The 17,127-nt window shown below is 44.6% G+C and overlaps 1 protein-coding gene across 4 annotated transcripts in view; it reads left to right on the top strand.

Annotated features, from left to right (window-relative positions):
- Nucleotides 1-17,127, top strand: part of LOC141153617 (Fanconi anemia group M protein-like) — a 91,122-nt gene that overhangs the window by 55,259 nt on the left and 18,736 nt on the right. For 2 of the 4 annotated variants that reach the window (XM_073638578.1, XM_073638577.1), the window contains exons 9-14: nt 6,003-6,190; nt 6,321-6,527; nt 10,912-11,116; nt 11,333-11,478; nt 13,052-13,204; nt 14,362-16,279. In XM_073638578.1, coding sequence (XP_073494679.1) covers nt 6,003-6,190; nt 6,321-6,527; nt 10,912-11,116; nt 11,333-11,478; nt 13,052-13,204; nt 14,362-16,279 — 2,817 coding nt within the window. The remainder of the gene's footprint in view (nt 1-6,002; nt 6,191-6,320; nt 6,528-10,911; nt 11,117-11,332; nt 11,479-13,051; nt 13,205-14,361; nt 16,280-17,127) is intronic. The other 2 variants (XR_012247327.1, XM_073638579.1) reach the window with 1 other exon arrangement.

Raw genomic sequence — 17,127 nt, 5'->3', positions numbered from 1 at the left:
GATACGGTATGAGCCCCCGCATAGTCCCCTATATACAATATGGCCCGCACATAGCCTCCTATATATAGTATGTGCCCCCACATAGCTCCCTATATACAGTATGCGCCCCCACATAGCTCCCTAGATACAGTATGAGCCCCCACATAGCTCCCTAGATACAGTATGAGCCCCACACATAGCTCCCTAGATACATTATGAGCCCCACACATAGCTCCCTAGATACATTATGAGCCCCACACATAGCTCCCTAGATACGGTATGAGTCCCACACATAGCTCCCTAGATACGGTATGAGCCCCACACATAGCTCCCTAGATACGGTATGAGCCCCCGCATAGTCCCCTATATACAATATGGCCCGCACATAGCCTCCTATATATAGTATGTGCCCCCACATAGCTCCCTATATACAGTATGCGCCCCCACATAGCTCCCTATATACAGTATGAGCCCCCACATAGCTCCCTAGATACAGTATGAGCACCACACATAGCTCCCTAGATATAGTATGAGCCCCCTCATAGTCCCCTATATACAATATGAGCCCGTACGTAGCTGCCTATATACAATATGAGCCCGTACATAGCTGCCTATATACATTATGAGCCCGTACATAGCTCCCTATATACATTATGAGCCCGTACATAGCTCCCTATATACATTATGAGCCCGTACATAGCTCCCTATATACATTATGAGCCCGTACATAGCTCCCTATATACATTATGAGCCCGTACATAGTTCCCTGCATACAATATGAGCCCGTACATAGCTCCCTTCTCTGATCGACTGTCGGTTCCACAGCCAGCTCAGAGAATGGTCGAATGCAAAATGCAGCTGCCTGGGAGACACCTCTGACCACCGCATGAGGTGGCCGAGTCACCCCCCTGACGGCTGTACCCAGGTCACATGCCCCCCCTGATTCCCCTAGGTACAACCCTGTACAGTCTATATGACAATACATGACTGGTATCTGCTATAGTATAATCAGGGATGTGTCCTTCTGTCAGAAGCCTCTATAGACTGCGCAAGTGCAATACCTGCGCAGTCTGGCCGCAGACAGAAAGACACATCCACATCCCAGACAGGGATGAGGAGTGTGGCGCCGGAGATCGCAGTATGCAAAGGCACCATAAATCCATACCGGTTCGGTCCTGTCATCTCTGGAGAGGCCGGGGGAGGAGTGTGGCGCCGGAATCAGCGCCTGCGCATACTGCGATTTCCGGCGCTATTTTAGTGAAGACAAATATGAACAGTGTCTTCGACAAAATGGACAGCGTGGTATGCGCATGCGCGTACTTTGGCGCCATTTTGTTGAATACACTCTGCACATTTGTATTCATTCAAATTAAACTGGATATCGCGCTATGCGGATATGATGAGCATAGACCAGGATGGGGGGAAAGCATGGACCAGGATAGGGGAGCATATACTAAGATGGGGGGGGAGCATGGAGCAGGATGGGGGAGCATATACCAGGATGGGGGCGCATATACCAGGATGGGGAGGGGGGAGCATGGACCAGGATGGGGGAGCATATACCAGGATTGGGGAGCATATACCAGGATTGGGGAGCATGTACCAGGATGGGGGAGCATGTACCAGGATGGGGGAGCATGTACCAGGATGGGGGAGCATGTACCAGGATGGGGGAGCATGTACCAATAAAAAAGCTCGCCACCCGAGCGTACAACGGGTTCAATAGCTAGTACTATACACTGTGATACAGACATCAGCTGTTATATACTATACACATTGTTATATCCCATCTGATGTCTGTAGCACAGTATACCATACAGTAATCTGTATACTGGATGACATTTTTTGTACAGGGATATACACTGTACTGATCATACCTGGACCTGCCTACAGGACCTCACATATCATATATGGAGCAGTATAGTATGTGACGTCCTGTAGGTTTAGGGTTGATCAGTCAGTGTATGATCTGGTCTTCTGATGCCTGTGGTCGCTCTTCTGGGGCTCAGTGTGATTTATTGCAGGACATTTTCCTGCAGATCTGGTGACACTGGAGCCGATGACCTGGCACTGACAGCGCGACCTGATCTGCAGCTAAGGTCAGACTCTGGCAATAAGTCATACAGAGCCCCAGCAGAGCGGCCACCGACCTGACACTAAGGGATCCATGTGAACTCATCAGGAGGGGGAGCAGCATCCTGCAGCCTCCCCCTTACTCCAGACATCCTGCCCTGGGCCCGACCTCGCATTTGCTATTTACCGCCATCCATTGCTACACGAGCTCCTCTCCGGCAGGCTGAAGAGAAGCTGCTCCAGGCGCCGCTGTGTGACGTCAGTCCTGGAGACGCAGCACACAGCGTGCAGGGGGCGTGTCTGCCTCCCTGTGATGTAGCCGGCCGGCGTCTAAAAGGTACAGTGCAGTCCCCCTGCCTCTGCAGAAAACATTATAATGAGGGCGATCTGGCCATGGGCCCCAAGGAGCCCCGGGCCCCGGGCGGTAGCCCAGATCGTCCTCATTATAATCCGCCTATGAGCAGGAGCCTCTCCCCTCTGCTCTGTCTTCAGTATGAAAGGCAAAACTGATCTGCAGGAGCAAAATGTAATCTCCAAATGTGCGATTGGACATTCAGATTCAGGAAAAGTGAATATTCGTCCCTAATTTTGGCTTTATCCACTTGATAGACTTGGAATTCCCCAATCCGTGCCTCCATCAATGAGCTGAAATGGAGAAGAGCTGCCACAACAGCGCCTCCCTGTCTCTGGAGGACTCGGCACATCCATGCCTTACTCCGACAGACTTTTCAATTCAATGGGCGTTGTGTAATGCTTCACTTCCCCTGGTGGTGGCGCTGCAGGGAAATTTAGACACTATCAGATTATTGCATAGATCGCAGCCGATCACTGGAGATCCTGACTGTTCATACAATCCACAACTTTTGTAAAAGAAAGTGGCTAAATCGCCTCCATTACTGGATGATGATCTATGAAATCTAAAATAATAGAAATCCGTCGCGGGCAATAAATGCACCCAGCCTCCAGCGGAAAATCTTGTGGTTAAAGTTGTCATTTTTATAGTTTTATTCTAGAATTTATTTTTGCAGTAGGAGCCTTTTCATCACGGCACAGCGTGAAATAACCCCTCCGAAATAAAGCAGAGTCCTGTCTATTATGAACCAGTGACAAAGGCAATTTGTGATGGAGAGCGAACACACAGTTAGCCGCTGACCCGGGCGAGACCCCCAACGCGCGTCATACTGGTTTTTGTTTTTTTGGTGGGGTTGGGGCTGGACTTACTCTTTCCACTGTAGTAGTACATTGACAACGGGCTCTGATAATAGGTGTGTTTTTTTATGCTTATTCATGTTACTGCACCTTTTTAAAGAGTTAATAAACTACACTGTAGCTTCTATTTGTAGGAAGGCCTCACAGACAGAAGTCAAATCGTAGGATTTCTGGTGTACCTACAACCCCCCAGCAGATAACTGTAATCTATGAGTTGATTAAATAGGTGCTCAATTCTCCCACAGCGCCCCCGCAGACCATACAGTGCATAGATGTGCTGAGTCCTCCCAAAAATCCCCCCCCCCCCCCTTTTTTTTTTTTTTTTGCAAGTTCTGGCCATAAACAATTATTACGTCATTAAAACTATTTGTATTTTATTATTTTTTTAACATTTTCAATCAGATTTGATAATTGGGTAAGGAATATTTTAATTACTGAATCTGGACACGTATGCCATGCAACTTGCCAAGGTGGAAAGCACTCGAGAAACATCAGTCCCTTTTTTTTTGTCTGTGCGATGCTTTCAGAGCCGTGTGATTTGTGTGGCCGATATTGAACGACTGTGTTTTATCTAGGCCATCTCCCAGCGGCTAATTTCAAGGAAATCAATTTGTATGATTTGTTCTTTGTGTCGTTATATATGGTTAATTGTACAAAAAGTGCACTCACTCTGGGCGCCTATTGATCGGATATGAGCGGGGGATGGGGGGGGGACTCGTTAGGACGCTGGTTAATTAGTCTGGTTACAACTGAAGCTCTTAATTAACTCAAAACACAAACCTGTCTGTATGCTGTCCATTTTGTTATGTTTCTTTATTCTTAGATTTTATATATATTTTTTTTATATTGAACCTACGTTTTCTACACGCACTGCACTTTCTGTGTACATAAAGTGTGTATGTTTATGTACACACACGGGATAATAAGTACACTGCCGATTTTGCAAGTTTTCCCACCTACATAGAATGGAGAGGTCTGTAATTTTTATCGTAGGTACACTTCACCTGTGAGAGACAGAATCTAAAAAGAAAAAACAGAAAATCACATTGTATGATTTTTACACAATTAATTTGCATTTTATTGCATGAAATAAGTATGTGATCACCTACCAACCAGCAAGAATTCTGTCTCTCAGGGACATATTAGTTTTCTTTAAGAAGTCCTCCTACTCTGCACTCACTACCTGAATTAATTGCCCATTTGAACGCTTTACCTGTATAAGAGACACCTGTCCACACACTGAATCAATCACACTCCAACCTCTCCACCATGGCCAAGACCAAACAGCTGTCTGAGGACACCAGGGACAAAAATGTAGATCTGCAAAAGGCTGGGATGGGCCACAGGACAATAACAATAGGCAAGCAGCTTGGTGAGAAGGCAACAACTGTTGGTGCAATTATTAGAAAATGGAAGAAACACAAGATGACTGTCAATCTTCCTCGGTCTGGGGCTCCATGCAAGGTCTCACCTTGTGGGGTAAGCATGATTGTGAGAAAGGTCCGAAATCAGCCCAGAACTACACAGGAGGACCTGGTCAATGTCCTGAAGAGAGCTGAGATCACAGTCTCAAACATTACTGTTAGTAACACACTACGTCGTCATGGATTATAATCCTGCAGAGCACGCAAGGTCCCCTGCTCATGCAAGCACATGTCCAGGCTCGTTTGAAGTTCGCCAATGACCATCTGGATGATGTAGAGGAGGCATGTGAGAAGGTCAAGTGGTCAGATGAGACCAAAATAGAACTTTCTGGTATCCACTCCACTCGCCGTGTTTGGAGGAAGAAGCAGGATGAATACAACTCGAAGAATACCGTCCCAACCGTGAACCATGGTGGGGAAAACATCATAATTTAGGGTGCTTTTTTGCAAAGGGGACAGGACGACTGCACCATATTGAAGGGAGGATGGATGGAGTCATGTATCGTGAGTTTGACCAACAACCTCCTTCTCTCAGTAAGAGCATTGAAGATGGATCATGGCTGGGTCTTCCAGCATAACAATGACCCAAAACACAGCCAGGGCAACTAAGGAGTGGCTCCGTAAGAAGCATTTCTAAGTCTTGGAGTGGTCTAGCCAGTCTCCAGACCTGAACCCAAAAGAAAATCTTTTGAGGGAGCTGAAACTTTATGTTGCCAGTGACAGCCCCGAAACCTGAAAAGATCTGGAGAAGATCTGTATGGAGGAGTGGGCCAAAATCCCTGCTGCAGTGTGTGCAAACATGGTCCAGAACTACAGGAAACATCTGACCTCTGTAACTGTAACAAAGGTTTCTGTACTAAATATTAAGTTCGGTTTTTCTATTGTATCAAATACTTATTTATATACATTGTAATGTATTATAATATATTACATACACCGTATTTCTCCAAAAGTAAGACAGGATGTTATAATATTTTTTGCTCTGAACAATAAATTGGGGCTTATTTTCAGGTTTCCAGAGATATCTTTTATTTATTTATTTTTGTTAAACATGAATAACAAACCACATTTGTTCTTGAACATAGAAAAATCAGCATGTATTCAAATATAATCATGTCCTCATACACACACACACACACACTGCACATACATACACACTGCACATACATACACACACACACTGCACATACATACCCATGGCAGGCAGTTGAACTCTCTATTGGCTATTAATGATATTTAGGTGCCTATTTAAGTTTTCAGGCCCTCACTAGATGATTTATTACGTTATTTTAAAATTTGCCTACTACTTTAATTCAGGTCAGCGTTCCTCCGGTGGTTCTCCTGAAGACACTCGAATCATGATCTTCTCTTCATTCAGGGACAGCGTACAAGAAATAGCGGAAATGCTCAACCATCATCACCCTGTTGTCAGGGTTATGACTTTTGTGGGCCATTCCTCCACTGGGAAAGGCGTTAAAGGTTTTACCCAGAAAGAGCAGCTGGAGGTGAGCCCCGAGCCTTTCCCATATTTACTGTCCTCGGTCGTCAGCACTGTTGTTTACTTAAATGTTGACCAGGAAGAGTTGACTTTTTGACATCGACCAAAAGCCGTGATCCAGTTGTCCCATTTCCCAGGTGGTGAAGCGTTTCCGGGAGGGTGGGTATAATACACTGGTCTCCACCTGCGTAGGAGAAGAAGGCTTGGACATCGGAGAGGTAGATCTCATCATTTGCTTTGATGCACAGAGAAGTCCTATCCGTCTGGTCCAGAGAATGGGTCGAACGGGAAGGAAACGCCAAGGACGTATAGTGGTCATATTGTGCCAAGGACGAGAGGAACGGGTATGTGGACAGGATTTATCTTTCCAAATGTTATTATGTGCCTTTTTTATGTAGCATATACAGAAACAGAATTGTAATAATTGTCTGTTTAATTAATGTATTAAAATATTATAGGACATCATATATAAAAAAAAAAAAAAAAAAAGTCATATCTTCTGGTCATGTACTACGCATATAGGAGAAGATATATAACACTATAGAAAGTGAAATATACCTATTTGAAAATGTATTTTTAAAAATTTAGCCCATTTCAAACTGGAGGTTGGATAATTGGGAGAGGCGCAGGGAGGGAGACTGGCAGATTGGGAGAGGCGCAGGGAGGGAGACTGGCAGATTGGGAGAGGCGCAGGGAGGGAGACTGGCAGATTGGGAGAGGCGCAGGGAGGGAGACTGGCAGATTGGGAGAGGCGCAGGGAGGGAGACTGGCAGATTGGGAGAGGCGCAGGGAGGGAGACTGGCAGATTGGGAGAGGCGCAGGGAGGGAGACTGGCAGATTGGGAGAGGCGCAGGGAGGGAGACTGGCAGATTGGGAGAGGCGCAGGGAGGGAGACTGGCAGATTGGGAGAGGCGCAGGGAGGGAGACTGGCAGATTGGGAGAGGCGCAGGGAGGGAGACTGGGAGATTGGGAGAGGCGCAGGGAGGGAGACTGGGCGATTGGGAGAGGCGCAGGGACGGAGAGTGGGCGATTGGGAGAGGCGCAGGGAAGGAGACTGGGCGATTGGGAGAGGCGCAGGGAAGGAGACTGGGCGATTGGGAGAGGCGCAGGGAAGGAGACTGGGCGATTGGGAGAGGCGCAGGGAAGGAGACTGGGCGATTGGGAGAGGCGCAGGGAAGGAGACTGGGCGATTGGGAGAGGCGCAGGGAAGGAGACTGGGCGGTTGTGAGAGGCGCAGGGAAGGAGACTGGGCGGTTGTGAGAGGCTCAGGGAAGGAGACTGGGCGGTTGGGAGAGGCTCAAGGAAGGAGACTGGGCGGTTGGGAGAGGCTCAAGGAAGGAGACTGGGCGGTTGGGAGAGGCGCAGGGAAGGAGACTGGGCGGTTGGGAGAGGCGCAGGGAAGGAGACTGGGCGGTTGGGAGAGATATTGTTAAACCCTTGTTTTTGCTTGCCACCGTATGCAATATACAGTACAGACCAAAAGTTTGGACACACCTTCTCATTTAAAGATTTTTCTGTATTTTCATGACTATGAAAATTGTACATTCACACTGAAGGCATCAAAACTATGAATTAACACATGTGGAATTATATACTTAACAAAAAAGTGTGAAACAACTGAAAATATGTCTTATATTCTAGGTTCTTCAAAGTAGCCACCTTTTGCTTTGATGACTGCTTTGCACACTCTTGGTATTCTCTTGATGAACTTCAAGAGGTAGTCACCGGAAATGGTCTTCCAACAATCTTGAAGGAGTTCCCAGAGATGCTTAGCACTTGTTGGCCCTTTTGCCTTCACTCTGCGGTCCAGCTCACCCCAAACCATCTCTATTGGGTTCAGGTCTGGTGACTGTGGAGGCCAGGTCATCTGGCTTAGCACCCCATCACTCTCCTTCTTGGTCAAATAGCCCTTACACAGCCTGGAGGTGTGTTTGGGGTCATTGTCCTGTTGAAAAATAAATGATGGTCCAACTGCACGCAAACCGGATGGAATAGCATGCCGCTGCAAGATGCTGTGATAGCCATGCTGGCTCAGTGTGCCTTCAATTTTGAATAAATCCCCAACAGTGTCACCAGCAAAGCACCCCCACACCATCATACCTCCTCCTCCATGCTTCACGGTGGGAACCAGGCATGTAGAGTCCATCCGTTCACCTTTTCTGCGTCGCACAAAGACACGGTGGTTGGAACCAAAGATCTCAAATTTGGACTCATCAGACCAAAGCTCAGATTTCCACTGGTCTAATGTCCATTCCTTGTGTTCTTTAGCCCACGCAAGTCTCTTCTGCTTGTTACCTGTCCTTAGCAGTGGTTTCCTAGCAGCTATTTTACCATGAAGGCCTGCTGCACAAAGTCTCCTCTTAACAGTTGTTGTAGAGATGTGTCTGCTGCTAGAACTCTGTGTGGCATTGACCTGGTCTCTAATCTGAGCTGCTGTTAACCTGTGATTTCTGATGCTGGTGACTCTGATAAACTTATCCTCAGAAGCAGAGGTGACTCTTGGTCTTCCTTTCCTGGGGCGGTCCTCATGTGAGGCAGTTTCTTTGTAGGGCTTGATGGTTTTTGCAACTGCACTTGGGGACACTTTCAAAGTTTTCCCAATTTTTCGCACTGACTGACCTTCATTTCTTAAAGTAATTATGGCCACTCGTTTTTCTTTACTTAGCTGCTTTTTTCTTGCCATAATACAAATTCTAACAGTCTATTGAGTAGGACTATCAGCTGTGTATCCACCTGACTTCTGCACGACACAACTGATGGTCCCAACCCCATTTATAAGGCAAGAAATCCCACTTATTAAACCTGACAGGGCACACCTGTGAAGTGAAAACCATTTCCGGTGACTACCTCTTGAAGCTCATCAAGAGAATGCCAAGAATGTGCAAAGCAGTCATCAAAGCAAAAGGTGGCTACTTTGAAGAACCTAGAATATAAGACATATTTTCAGTTGTTTCACACTTTTTTGTTCAGTATATAATTCCACATGTGTTAATTCATAGTTTTGATGCCTTCAGTGTGAATGTACAATTTTCATAGTCAAGAAAATACAGAAAAATCTTTAAATGAGAAGGTGTGTCCAAACTTTTGGTCTGTACTGTATACAGTTGAAACCAGAAGTTTACATACACTATATAAAAAGACGCACATGCGTGTTTTTCTGAATATCTGACATGAAATCAGAATAAACCTTTCCTGTTTTAGGTCAATTAGGATTACCATCATTTTTACTATTTGCCAAATGCCAGAATAATGAGAGAGAGAGAATGTTTTAAGGCATTTTATTACTTACTGAAAGTCAGAAGTTTACATACATTTCATTAGTATTTGGTACCATTGCCCTTAAACTGAATGACTTGGGTCAAACGTTTGGGATATCCTTCCACAAGCTTCTCATAATAGTTGGTGGGAATTTGGGCCCATTCTTCCTGACAAAACTGGTGTATTTGATCCAGGTTTGTAGGTCGTCTTGCTCGCACCTGCCTTTTCAGCTTTGCCCATACATTTTCAATAGGATTGAGATCAGGGCTTTGTGATGGCCACTCCAAAACATGGACTTTGTTATCCTTAAGCCACTTTGTTACCATTTTGGCAGTATGCTTCGGGTCATTGTCCATTTGGAAAACCCATTTACGCCCAAGCTTTTAACTTCCTGGCTGATGTCTTGAGATGTTGCTTCAGTATTGCCACATAATCTTCTTTTCTCATGATGTCATCAATTTTGTGAAGTGCACCAGTCCATTCTGCAGCAAAACAACCCCACAACATGATGCTGCCACCCCCTTGTTTCACAGTTGGGATGGTGTTTTAAGGCTTCCAAGCTTCTCCCTTTTTTCCTCCAAATGTAATGATGAACAAAAGCACGTGCATCTCTGGGACACAGAACCTGTCTCCTTCCTGAGCAGTATGATGGCTGGACACTCCAATCTTGTTTGTACTTGCATATAAGTGTTTGTACAGATGAACGAGGCACCATCAGGTATCTTGAAATTGTACCCAAGGATGAGCCAGACTTGTGCAAGTCCTAATTCTCTTCCTGATATCTTGGCTGATTTCTTTAGACTTTCCCGTGATGCTACACAAATAAGCAGTGTGTTTCAGGTGTGCATTAAAATACATCCACAGATGTGTCTCTAATTAACCTAGATGTTGCCAAAAAAAAAAAACTATCAGAAGCTTCCAAACACATGACATCATCATATGGGCAGTCTAGAATTGCTTAAAGGCATAGTAATCTTAGTGTATGTAAACTTTTGACTTTTCAGTAAATAATAAAAAATGCCTTTAAAACATTTTCTTTCTTTCTTTCTTTCTTTCTTTCTTTCTTTCTTTCTTTCTTTCTTTCTTTCTTTCTTTCTTTCTTTCTTTCTTTCTTTCTTTCTTTCTTTCTTTCTTTCTTTCTTTCTTTCTTTCTTTCTTTCTTTCTTTCTTTCTTTCTTTCTTTCTTTCTTTCCTGTTTCAACTGTATATGTCAGAAGATAATTTTGCTCCTATTGTCTTCAGAAAATTAAGAGTTATTTAAAACCCAGCCGAGCTCCAGAGATAAGTTATTTTTCTTTTTGACCGCATCGGCCAAAATAGATTTGACAGTTTTTTTTTATTAATACAAAGTAAATGAACAATATAAGATGGTTTTATATTTCGGGATTAGAGCTTGTCACAACTTTTAGTATAGTTGACATTTACATGATTCCTCTGGCTTTGACTGCCTACTGACTTCCATTTCTTCAGACCTATAACCAGAGTCAGTGTAATAAGAGAAGCATCTATAAGGCCATCATGGGAAACAACACTGATTTGCACCTGCACCAACAAAGCCCGCGCATGGTGCCAGAAGGGATCAATCCTACGGTGCACAAAATGTTCATCACACAAGAAGCCTTCGATGCTAAAGATGGAAATGCCCCCAAAGAGCGTCGATCTGGCGTGACCCACCGTAAGTCGTCCTTGTTCTTCAATGCAGGAGGTTTGTTACAGCAAAGGCAGTGATCGACATCCAGATTTGCCTTGAGTGTTCATTTCTATCCATGAGATTGATGAAACTACATGAAGAGGCATTAAACAGTGCCCCCGGTGGTCATATGTTGTAATAGTAATGAAAACCTTGTTATTCGAGTGTTTGTTCCTTAACTCATTTTACACATATCCACAGACTCCACAAAGGAAGACGGGTTCCTGACCAACACAGAATTTGAGACTTGGGACAGATCGTATCGTTTAAAGGAATCTGACGGAGTGACGGATTTTATTTTACCCAAAACCCGCTTTGAGCTATTTCAAGACCCCGACCCCGTCATTGTAAGTAGCAGATGAGATTTTCCCAGTTTTTATGGACTTCTTTTCTTGTGTACTGGGGGTCTTATTTAAAGGGTTTTTCTGCTTTTGACAATCCCTTATTGTTTCAAGTGTCCCCCGATCAGCCATTTATGGACAAGATGTTCCCTATTAGTGGAAAGTGTTATGACTTCAATTCCCCCTGCAGCACTGGCAAATATGGTGACCACAACACAGTATGATTCCCCAACTGTAATCTCCACACTGCCCTCCAGACAGACAGTATAATGGCCCCACATAGTGCTTCGTACAGTATAATGACCCCACATAGTGCTCCGTACAGTATAATGGCCCCACATAGTGCTCTGTACAGTATAATGGCCCCACATAGTCCTCCGTGCAGAATAATGGCCTCACATAGTCTTCCGTACAGAATAATTGGCCTCACATAGTCTTCCATACAGAATAATTGGCCTCACATAGTCCTCCATACAGAATAATGGGCCCCACATAGTCCTCCATACAGTATAATGGCCCCACATAGTCCTCCATAAAGTATAATGGCCTCACATAGTCCTCCATACAGAATAATGGGCCCCACATAGTCCTCCATACAGTATAATGGCCCCACATAGTCCTCCATACAGAATAATGGGCCCCACATAGTCCTCCATACAGTATAATGGCCCCACATAGTCCTCCATACAGTACAATGTCCCCCATATAGCGCTCCATATGGTATCATGGCCTCCACATAGTGCTCTATACAGTATAATGGCTCCACACAGTGCTCCATACAGTATAATGGGCCCCACATAGTGCTTCGTACAGTATAATGGGCTCCACATAGTTCTCCATACAGAATAATGGCCCCACATAATCCTCCATAAAGTATAATGGCCCACATAGTCCTCCATACAGTATAATGGCCTCACATAGTCCTCCATACAGTATAATGGCCTCACATAGTCCTCCATACAGTATAATGGCCTCACATAGTCCTCCATACTGTATAATGGCCCCACATAGTCCTCCATACAGAATAATGCCCCCTCATAGTGCTCCATACAGTATAATGGCACCACATAGTCCTCCATACAGAATAATGGCCCCACATAGTCCTCCATACTGTATAATGGCCTCACATAGTCCTCCATACAGAATAATGCCCCCTCATAGTCCTCCATACAGTATAATGGGCCCCAGATAAAAAAAAAATACTCACCTCTCCTCGTTCGTCTGCTGCTCCGGTCTCTGCAGCGCATCTTCTGATCTTCTGCACTGCTTGGCGCAGCAGGCCCGTTATAATGACGTAATCGCGCCTGCTGCACTGAGCCGTCAGATGCAGAGGGAGACTGATGGTGTAGGGAGCGGGCCAAATATACTCACCCTGATGGCCAGAGTTTTACATGTGTGGTTTAGCGTGTAAGATGGAAAACCAAGCTGTGTGGATTGGCACCTTCCCGTAGTTCTCTCTACATCCTGCCTCCTACACCACCAGCGTGGTACAATTCCTTATGAACCTGATGGGCGATACTGATAATGAGCTAGCGTTAGCATGCAGACTGACTGTCCTTTACTCCTCTGCGCGATCTAGGAAGTCGTCCCGGAAAAAGTCCACAAGCTTTCTCTGTCCGAATGGAGCTTGTGGCAGAATCGCCCTTTTCCGATTGGCTCTGTTGATCACTCTCATCGATGTCAGAATTTCATCGCCGTTATGGAATTGATTGAGCAGATGAGATTGGAGGAGGTAAGCACTACTGCCACCGTGCATTGTTGGGTGACCACTGGCAATGCATCTGCCTGCCTGATATTATCCTGCCTTCTCTAGTTGCAGCTTCGGCCCTTGCATTACTAGTGATCTCTTGTAAAGGGCTTGTCTACAATAAATATCCCGCACATATTTTGGCTGGGGCGCGATAACTGCACATGGAGTACTGCTGTTTGCTCCTTGACACCATGGTAAGCTCAGCTGGAGCACAGCAATTAACAGTAATCCGTGTGTGTTTACCATTGCCCAGCCTTGCAACATGCTCTGGCCACCCTCAAGACAAGACCATATGGATGGGCTAGCCACACATGGCAGAAACCTTGCTTGCTCGTGGTGGCCAATGGTTGCACAATTTTGAAACATGGGGTCTCTTGTTGTGCTTGACCGAAACTTCTCCCACCTGTGGTGGTCAATGGCCACACAATTTTGCATCAAAATCATGTGTCCCTTAATCCGCACTGATGGGCAGAGTTTTGGCCGTGCGCTGCCATTCTCCCTGTTTTTGAAAATTGTGCGGTCGTTGGCCACCACGGGTTGGCAGACTTGGCCACTTCATATTGGCTTACCCTTTACATGCAGGCAAACATCTAGTTTGGACACTGGTGAACCTACGTGTAGTGTAACAGCAACCATAACTCTTGGTGTAAAAACCCCCATTAGAGTCCTTTTAGGATACAAGTTACTACAGAAATGATTGAAAATCTCTTGAAACATTTTTTCAGTGGTCCTTTACCATCTGTCTAGTGCATTACCCCATGATGACTACTTGTCTGGATAATTGTGCTGTGTAGGGAGTCTCGGTGCCTATCCCCTTCTACAGCGTCTTGACACTGAGAGGGGTCAGGTTTTTTCTTGGGCTCTTGATAGAGTAAAGTGTTTTGCATTCTCGTACTTGTTCGGCATGTGAACCATTGAGCCCTTTCTAGTAGGGCATTTGGCTTTTCACTTTTGCTTTTTTCTATTCATAGTCTGAAATAAGTTGCTCTTACCTTTTTGTGTTTTCTTTTTTATGTAGATACTTTATGACTTTATCTGATGTGCATGGTCGTAATTAGGGCTCTCTGTTTTAATTACTCTTGTGATTCAAAGGTTTATTTAAAAAAAAAAAAGCAAGTTTTTGTTCCACCATTTTGCAGAACGGTTGCAAGTATGATGAAGAGATGAAGGCGTTTTTTCAGAAGAAGGACGTCCAGCCATCACTTAAAGGCATTAAAGATAGAGTTTGCCCAATCGCTAATTCCAAGGCCAAAAAAAAGTTGCCAGTCATCAAAAATGCAAATAACTCCATTTTCTTCTCTACCATTGAGCTTGATGAAGATTTTAAGTCAACTTCCAAAGCTTCTAACAGCATAAGGTCTCGCTCCAATGAGCTTCCAAGTACAGATACGTTGATTGATGTTTCAGAGATGAAGGAAGCCAGTGCTATAGAAGTTGACGTGAATCATGATGTGGCCGATGTCATGGAAATTGAGTCTGCGAAGAGCCCTACAAATTTGGAACAAGTTTCCACAACCAATTCCCAAAGGACAATGTTGAAATCTCCACCAAAGACCAACTCGAATTACAGTGGTCGTGATGACGACTCAACTTCTCTTTTATCTAATTTCTTCTATGCTCCACGAGGACTAAATACTCATGAAATTCCCAATGAGTTGGCCAACGACTGGGTGAAGCGAATGTTATCACGAGTCAAGAAATTTTTAACCTGTTCCCCTCCGCCTCTATCTGACCTCGATTCTTTGGTTAGTGTCGAATTTTCTGTAGGATCTTCAACAAACGGAAGATGCTCTGTGCCATATAAAACATCTGAACTCCCACCTATAGCCATAGGTCATTTAAGTCAACTAGATCATTTAGAGGATGAGCCAGACCCTACAGAAGTTAATAAAGAAGGGTCATGTGAGAATATAGTTTCAAGCTCCACAAATGAACAGAATAAAGTTGATGATGTGGTGAATGGTGACACCAATGGCATTGTAGATATAGGATCGATACGTGAGCAGCTATGGGATGATATTTTTGATTGTGATGAAGATGAAACCTACGAAGAAAATGTTGATCCTCCTCCAATATATAACCATGCATTACACCAAGATCGTGGTTACAAGAATAACCGTGAGGATTTTTACATTCTTACGAAGACCGAGAGTGTCGTCAAGAAGCCAAGAACTGTAAAAGATCATATCAACATCGAAAATTCATCCATTTCCTGTAATTTGAATGTCTTCCAAGACCGAAATATTAGCAGAAGTGATGATACTGACATTGATGTCCCAAGGGCTTCCCAGTGCCAGAAGGTCGAATCTCCACTAGAGTTACCAGAAGATGAACTAAATTCATTTCCTGATGACCTTGATGATAGCTTCGACTTATATGAAGAATTTGCAGAAATTGACCATTTGACTTCAAGCAAGGCTGGCACCACCACCAACAAGTCTGGTAACGAAGGGACCAGCGTCAACTTTAATATGTTTGACCCATCTTTACTATCTGAGGACACCACAGGACATGAACCAGAAAGTCAAGCTTCTTCCTTATCCATTGAGAACACAAAAGTGAAAAAGGATGACGATTTTGATGGTTCTCAAGAATTGTTTTCTGTCAATTTTGACCTTGGATTTTCCATTGATAACGATTCTCCGGAAGGTGAAGAGGATGGACAGCCGGAGAGTGAATGTGAAGAAGAACTCAACCACTTTAAGGAACCCAGTCCTCCTAAAATGATAGTCAATGGAGATGGCATCATGTCTACTCCTCTAACTTCTGTGATTAGGAGCTCCACCTATGGAGCCATGTCTGACAAACACATTTCCTTACTCTCTCCCTTACACCCGCTTAAAGACCAGTTTTCTCAGACTCCTGAAAATTCACATCGTGTTTCTTCATTTCTAAAATCCCCCATGGAAAAAACAGGCACCACTAAAAAAACTTTTGATACTTTTGCTAAATCTGATTTGGTTACACCAACTAAGAAGATTGGAGTGAGGGAAGAAAACACCCCCATTGTTATACGCTCCAAACCAGAAATCAAGGCAGATCCTTCTAGAGCTATAGGTACGTACCATTTCATCTGCACACTGATCTCTTAAATACATGTGTTTTTAAGAGAGTGTTAAACCATTTAAAGGGGCAGACATTTTTCCAGATCTCCTGCCAGTAATGCCAGTGAAGAACGCTACAGTCCGTCCCTTCCACAAAGGGGTGGTCTGGTTTGCAAACACCATTTGCAAATTTACAATTTGAGAGTTCTTGGATGGTAGAGCTGATTTAGGGCCCTCCTCTATTAGAGGGCATGTAATGGTGGCAATGTAGGGGATTCGAACATATCCAGAGGCCTCCCACCCCCCCCCCCCCACCCCCCTCGACACCACCACCACATAAAAAAAGGCCTGCTATTTTGTGGTATGCAACTCCTTTGCTAAAGTATGTGTGTCCATAGTTGACAGACAAACCCTGATTTTTCAGTCCTTTGTTCCTCCTCATCGCTCAACTTACATCTGTCTATCTAATATTCACCGTTCCGCCAGAACATTAAAAAAATGACAACACATTACCTCCTGTAATAGGGGTGGGCTATATTAGACCGCTCTTGTGGTTGTTGAATGCAGGAAAAATGGGCAAGCCAAGGATCTGAGCAACCATGGCAAGCAGGAAAGCATCAAGTTATCTTCTGGGCGGTATGCAGTGGTTAGTAGCCATCAAAAGTGGTCTAAGGGGTTCACCTAAGGAATGAAGGCTTGTCGGCCTGGTCCGATTTTACAGAAGAGGAGATGCTATAGGACAAATTGCTGAAGTTACCTTTGACTATAATAGACTTAAACTGCACAACCTCCTAGCTTGTTGTGTATGGGGCAGCCGGTGAGCGTGTCCATGCTGATCTCGAAGAGGGCCTCCAATGGGCT

Source organism: Phyllobates terribilis, unplaced genomic scaffold (genome assembly GCF_046119375.1).
Source record: "Phyllobates terribilis strain yellow unplaced genomic scaffold, ASM4611937v1 Scaffold_7__3_contigs__length_470593459, whole genome shotgun sequence".
NCBI lineage: Eukaryota > Metazoa > Chordata > Amphibia > Anura > Dendrobatidae > Phyllobates > Phyllobates terribilis.
Note: the sequence above shows the minus strand (reverse complement) of the source record. Positions and strands in the feature narration are given on the sequence as shown.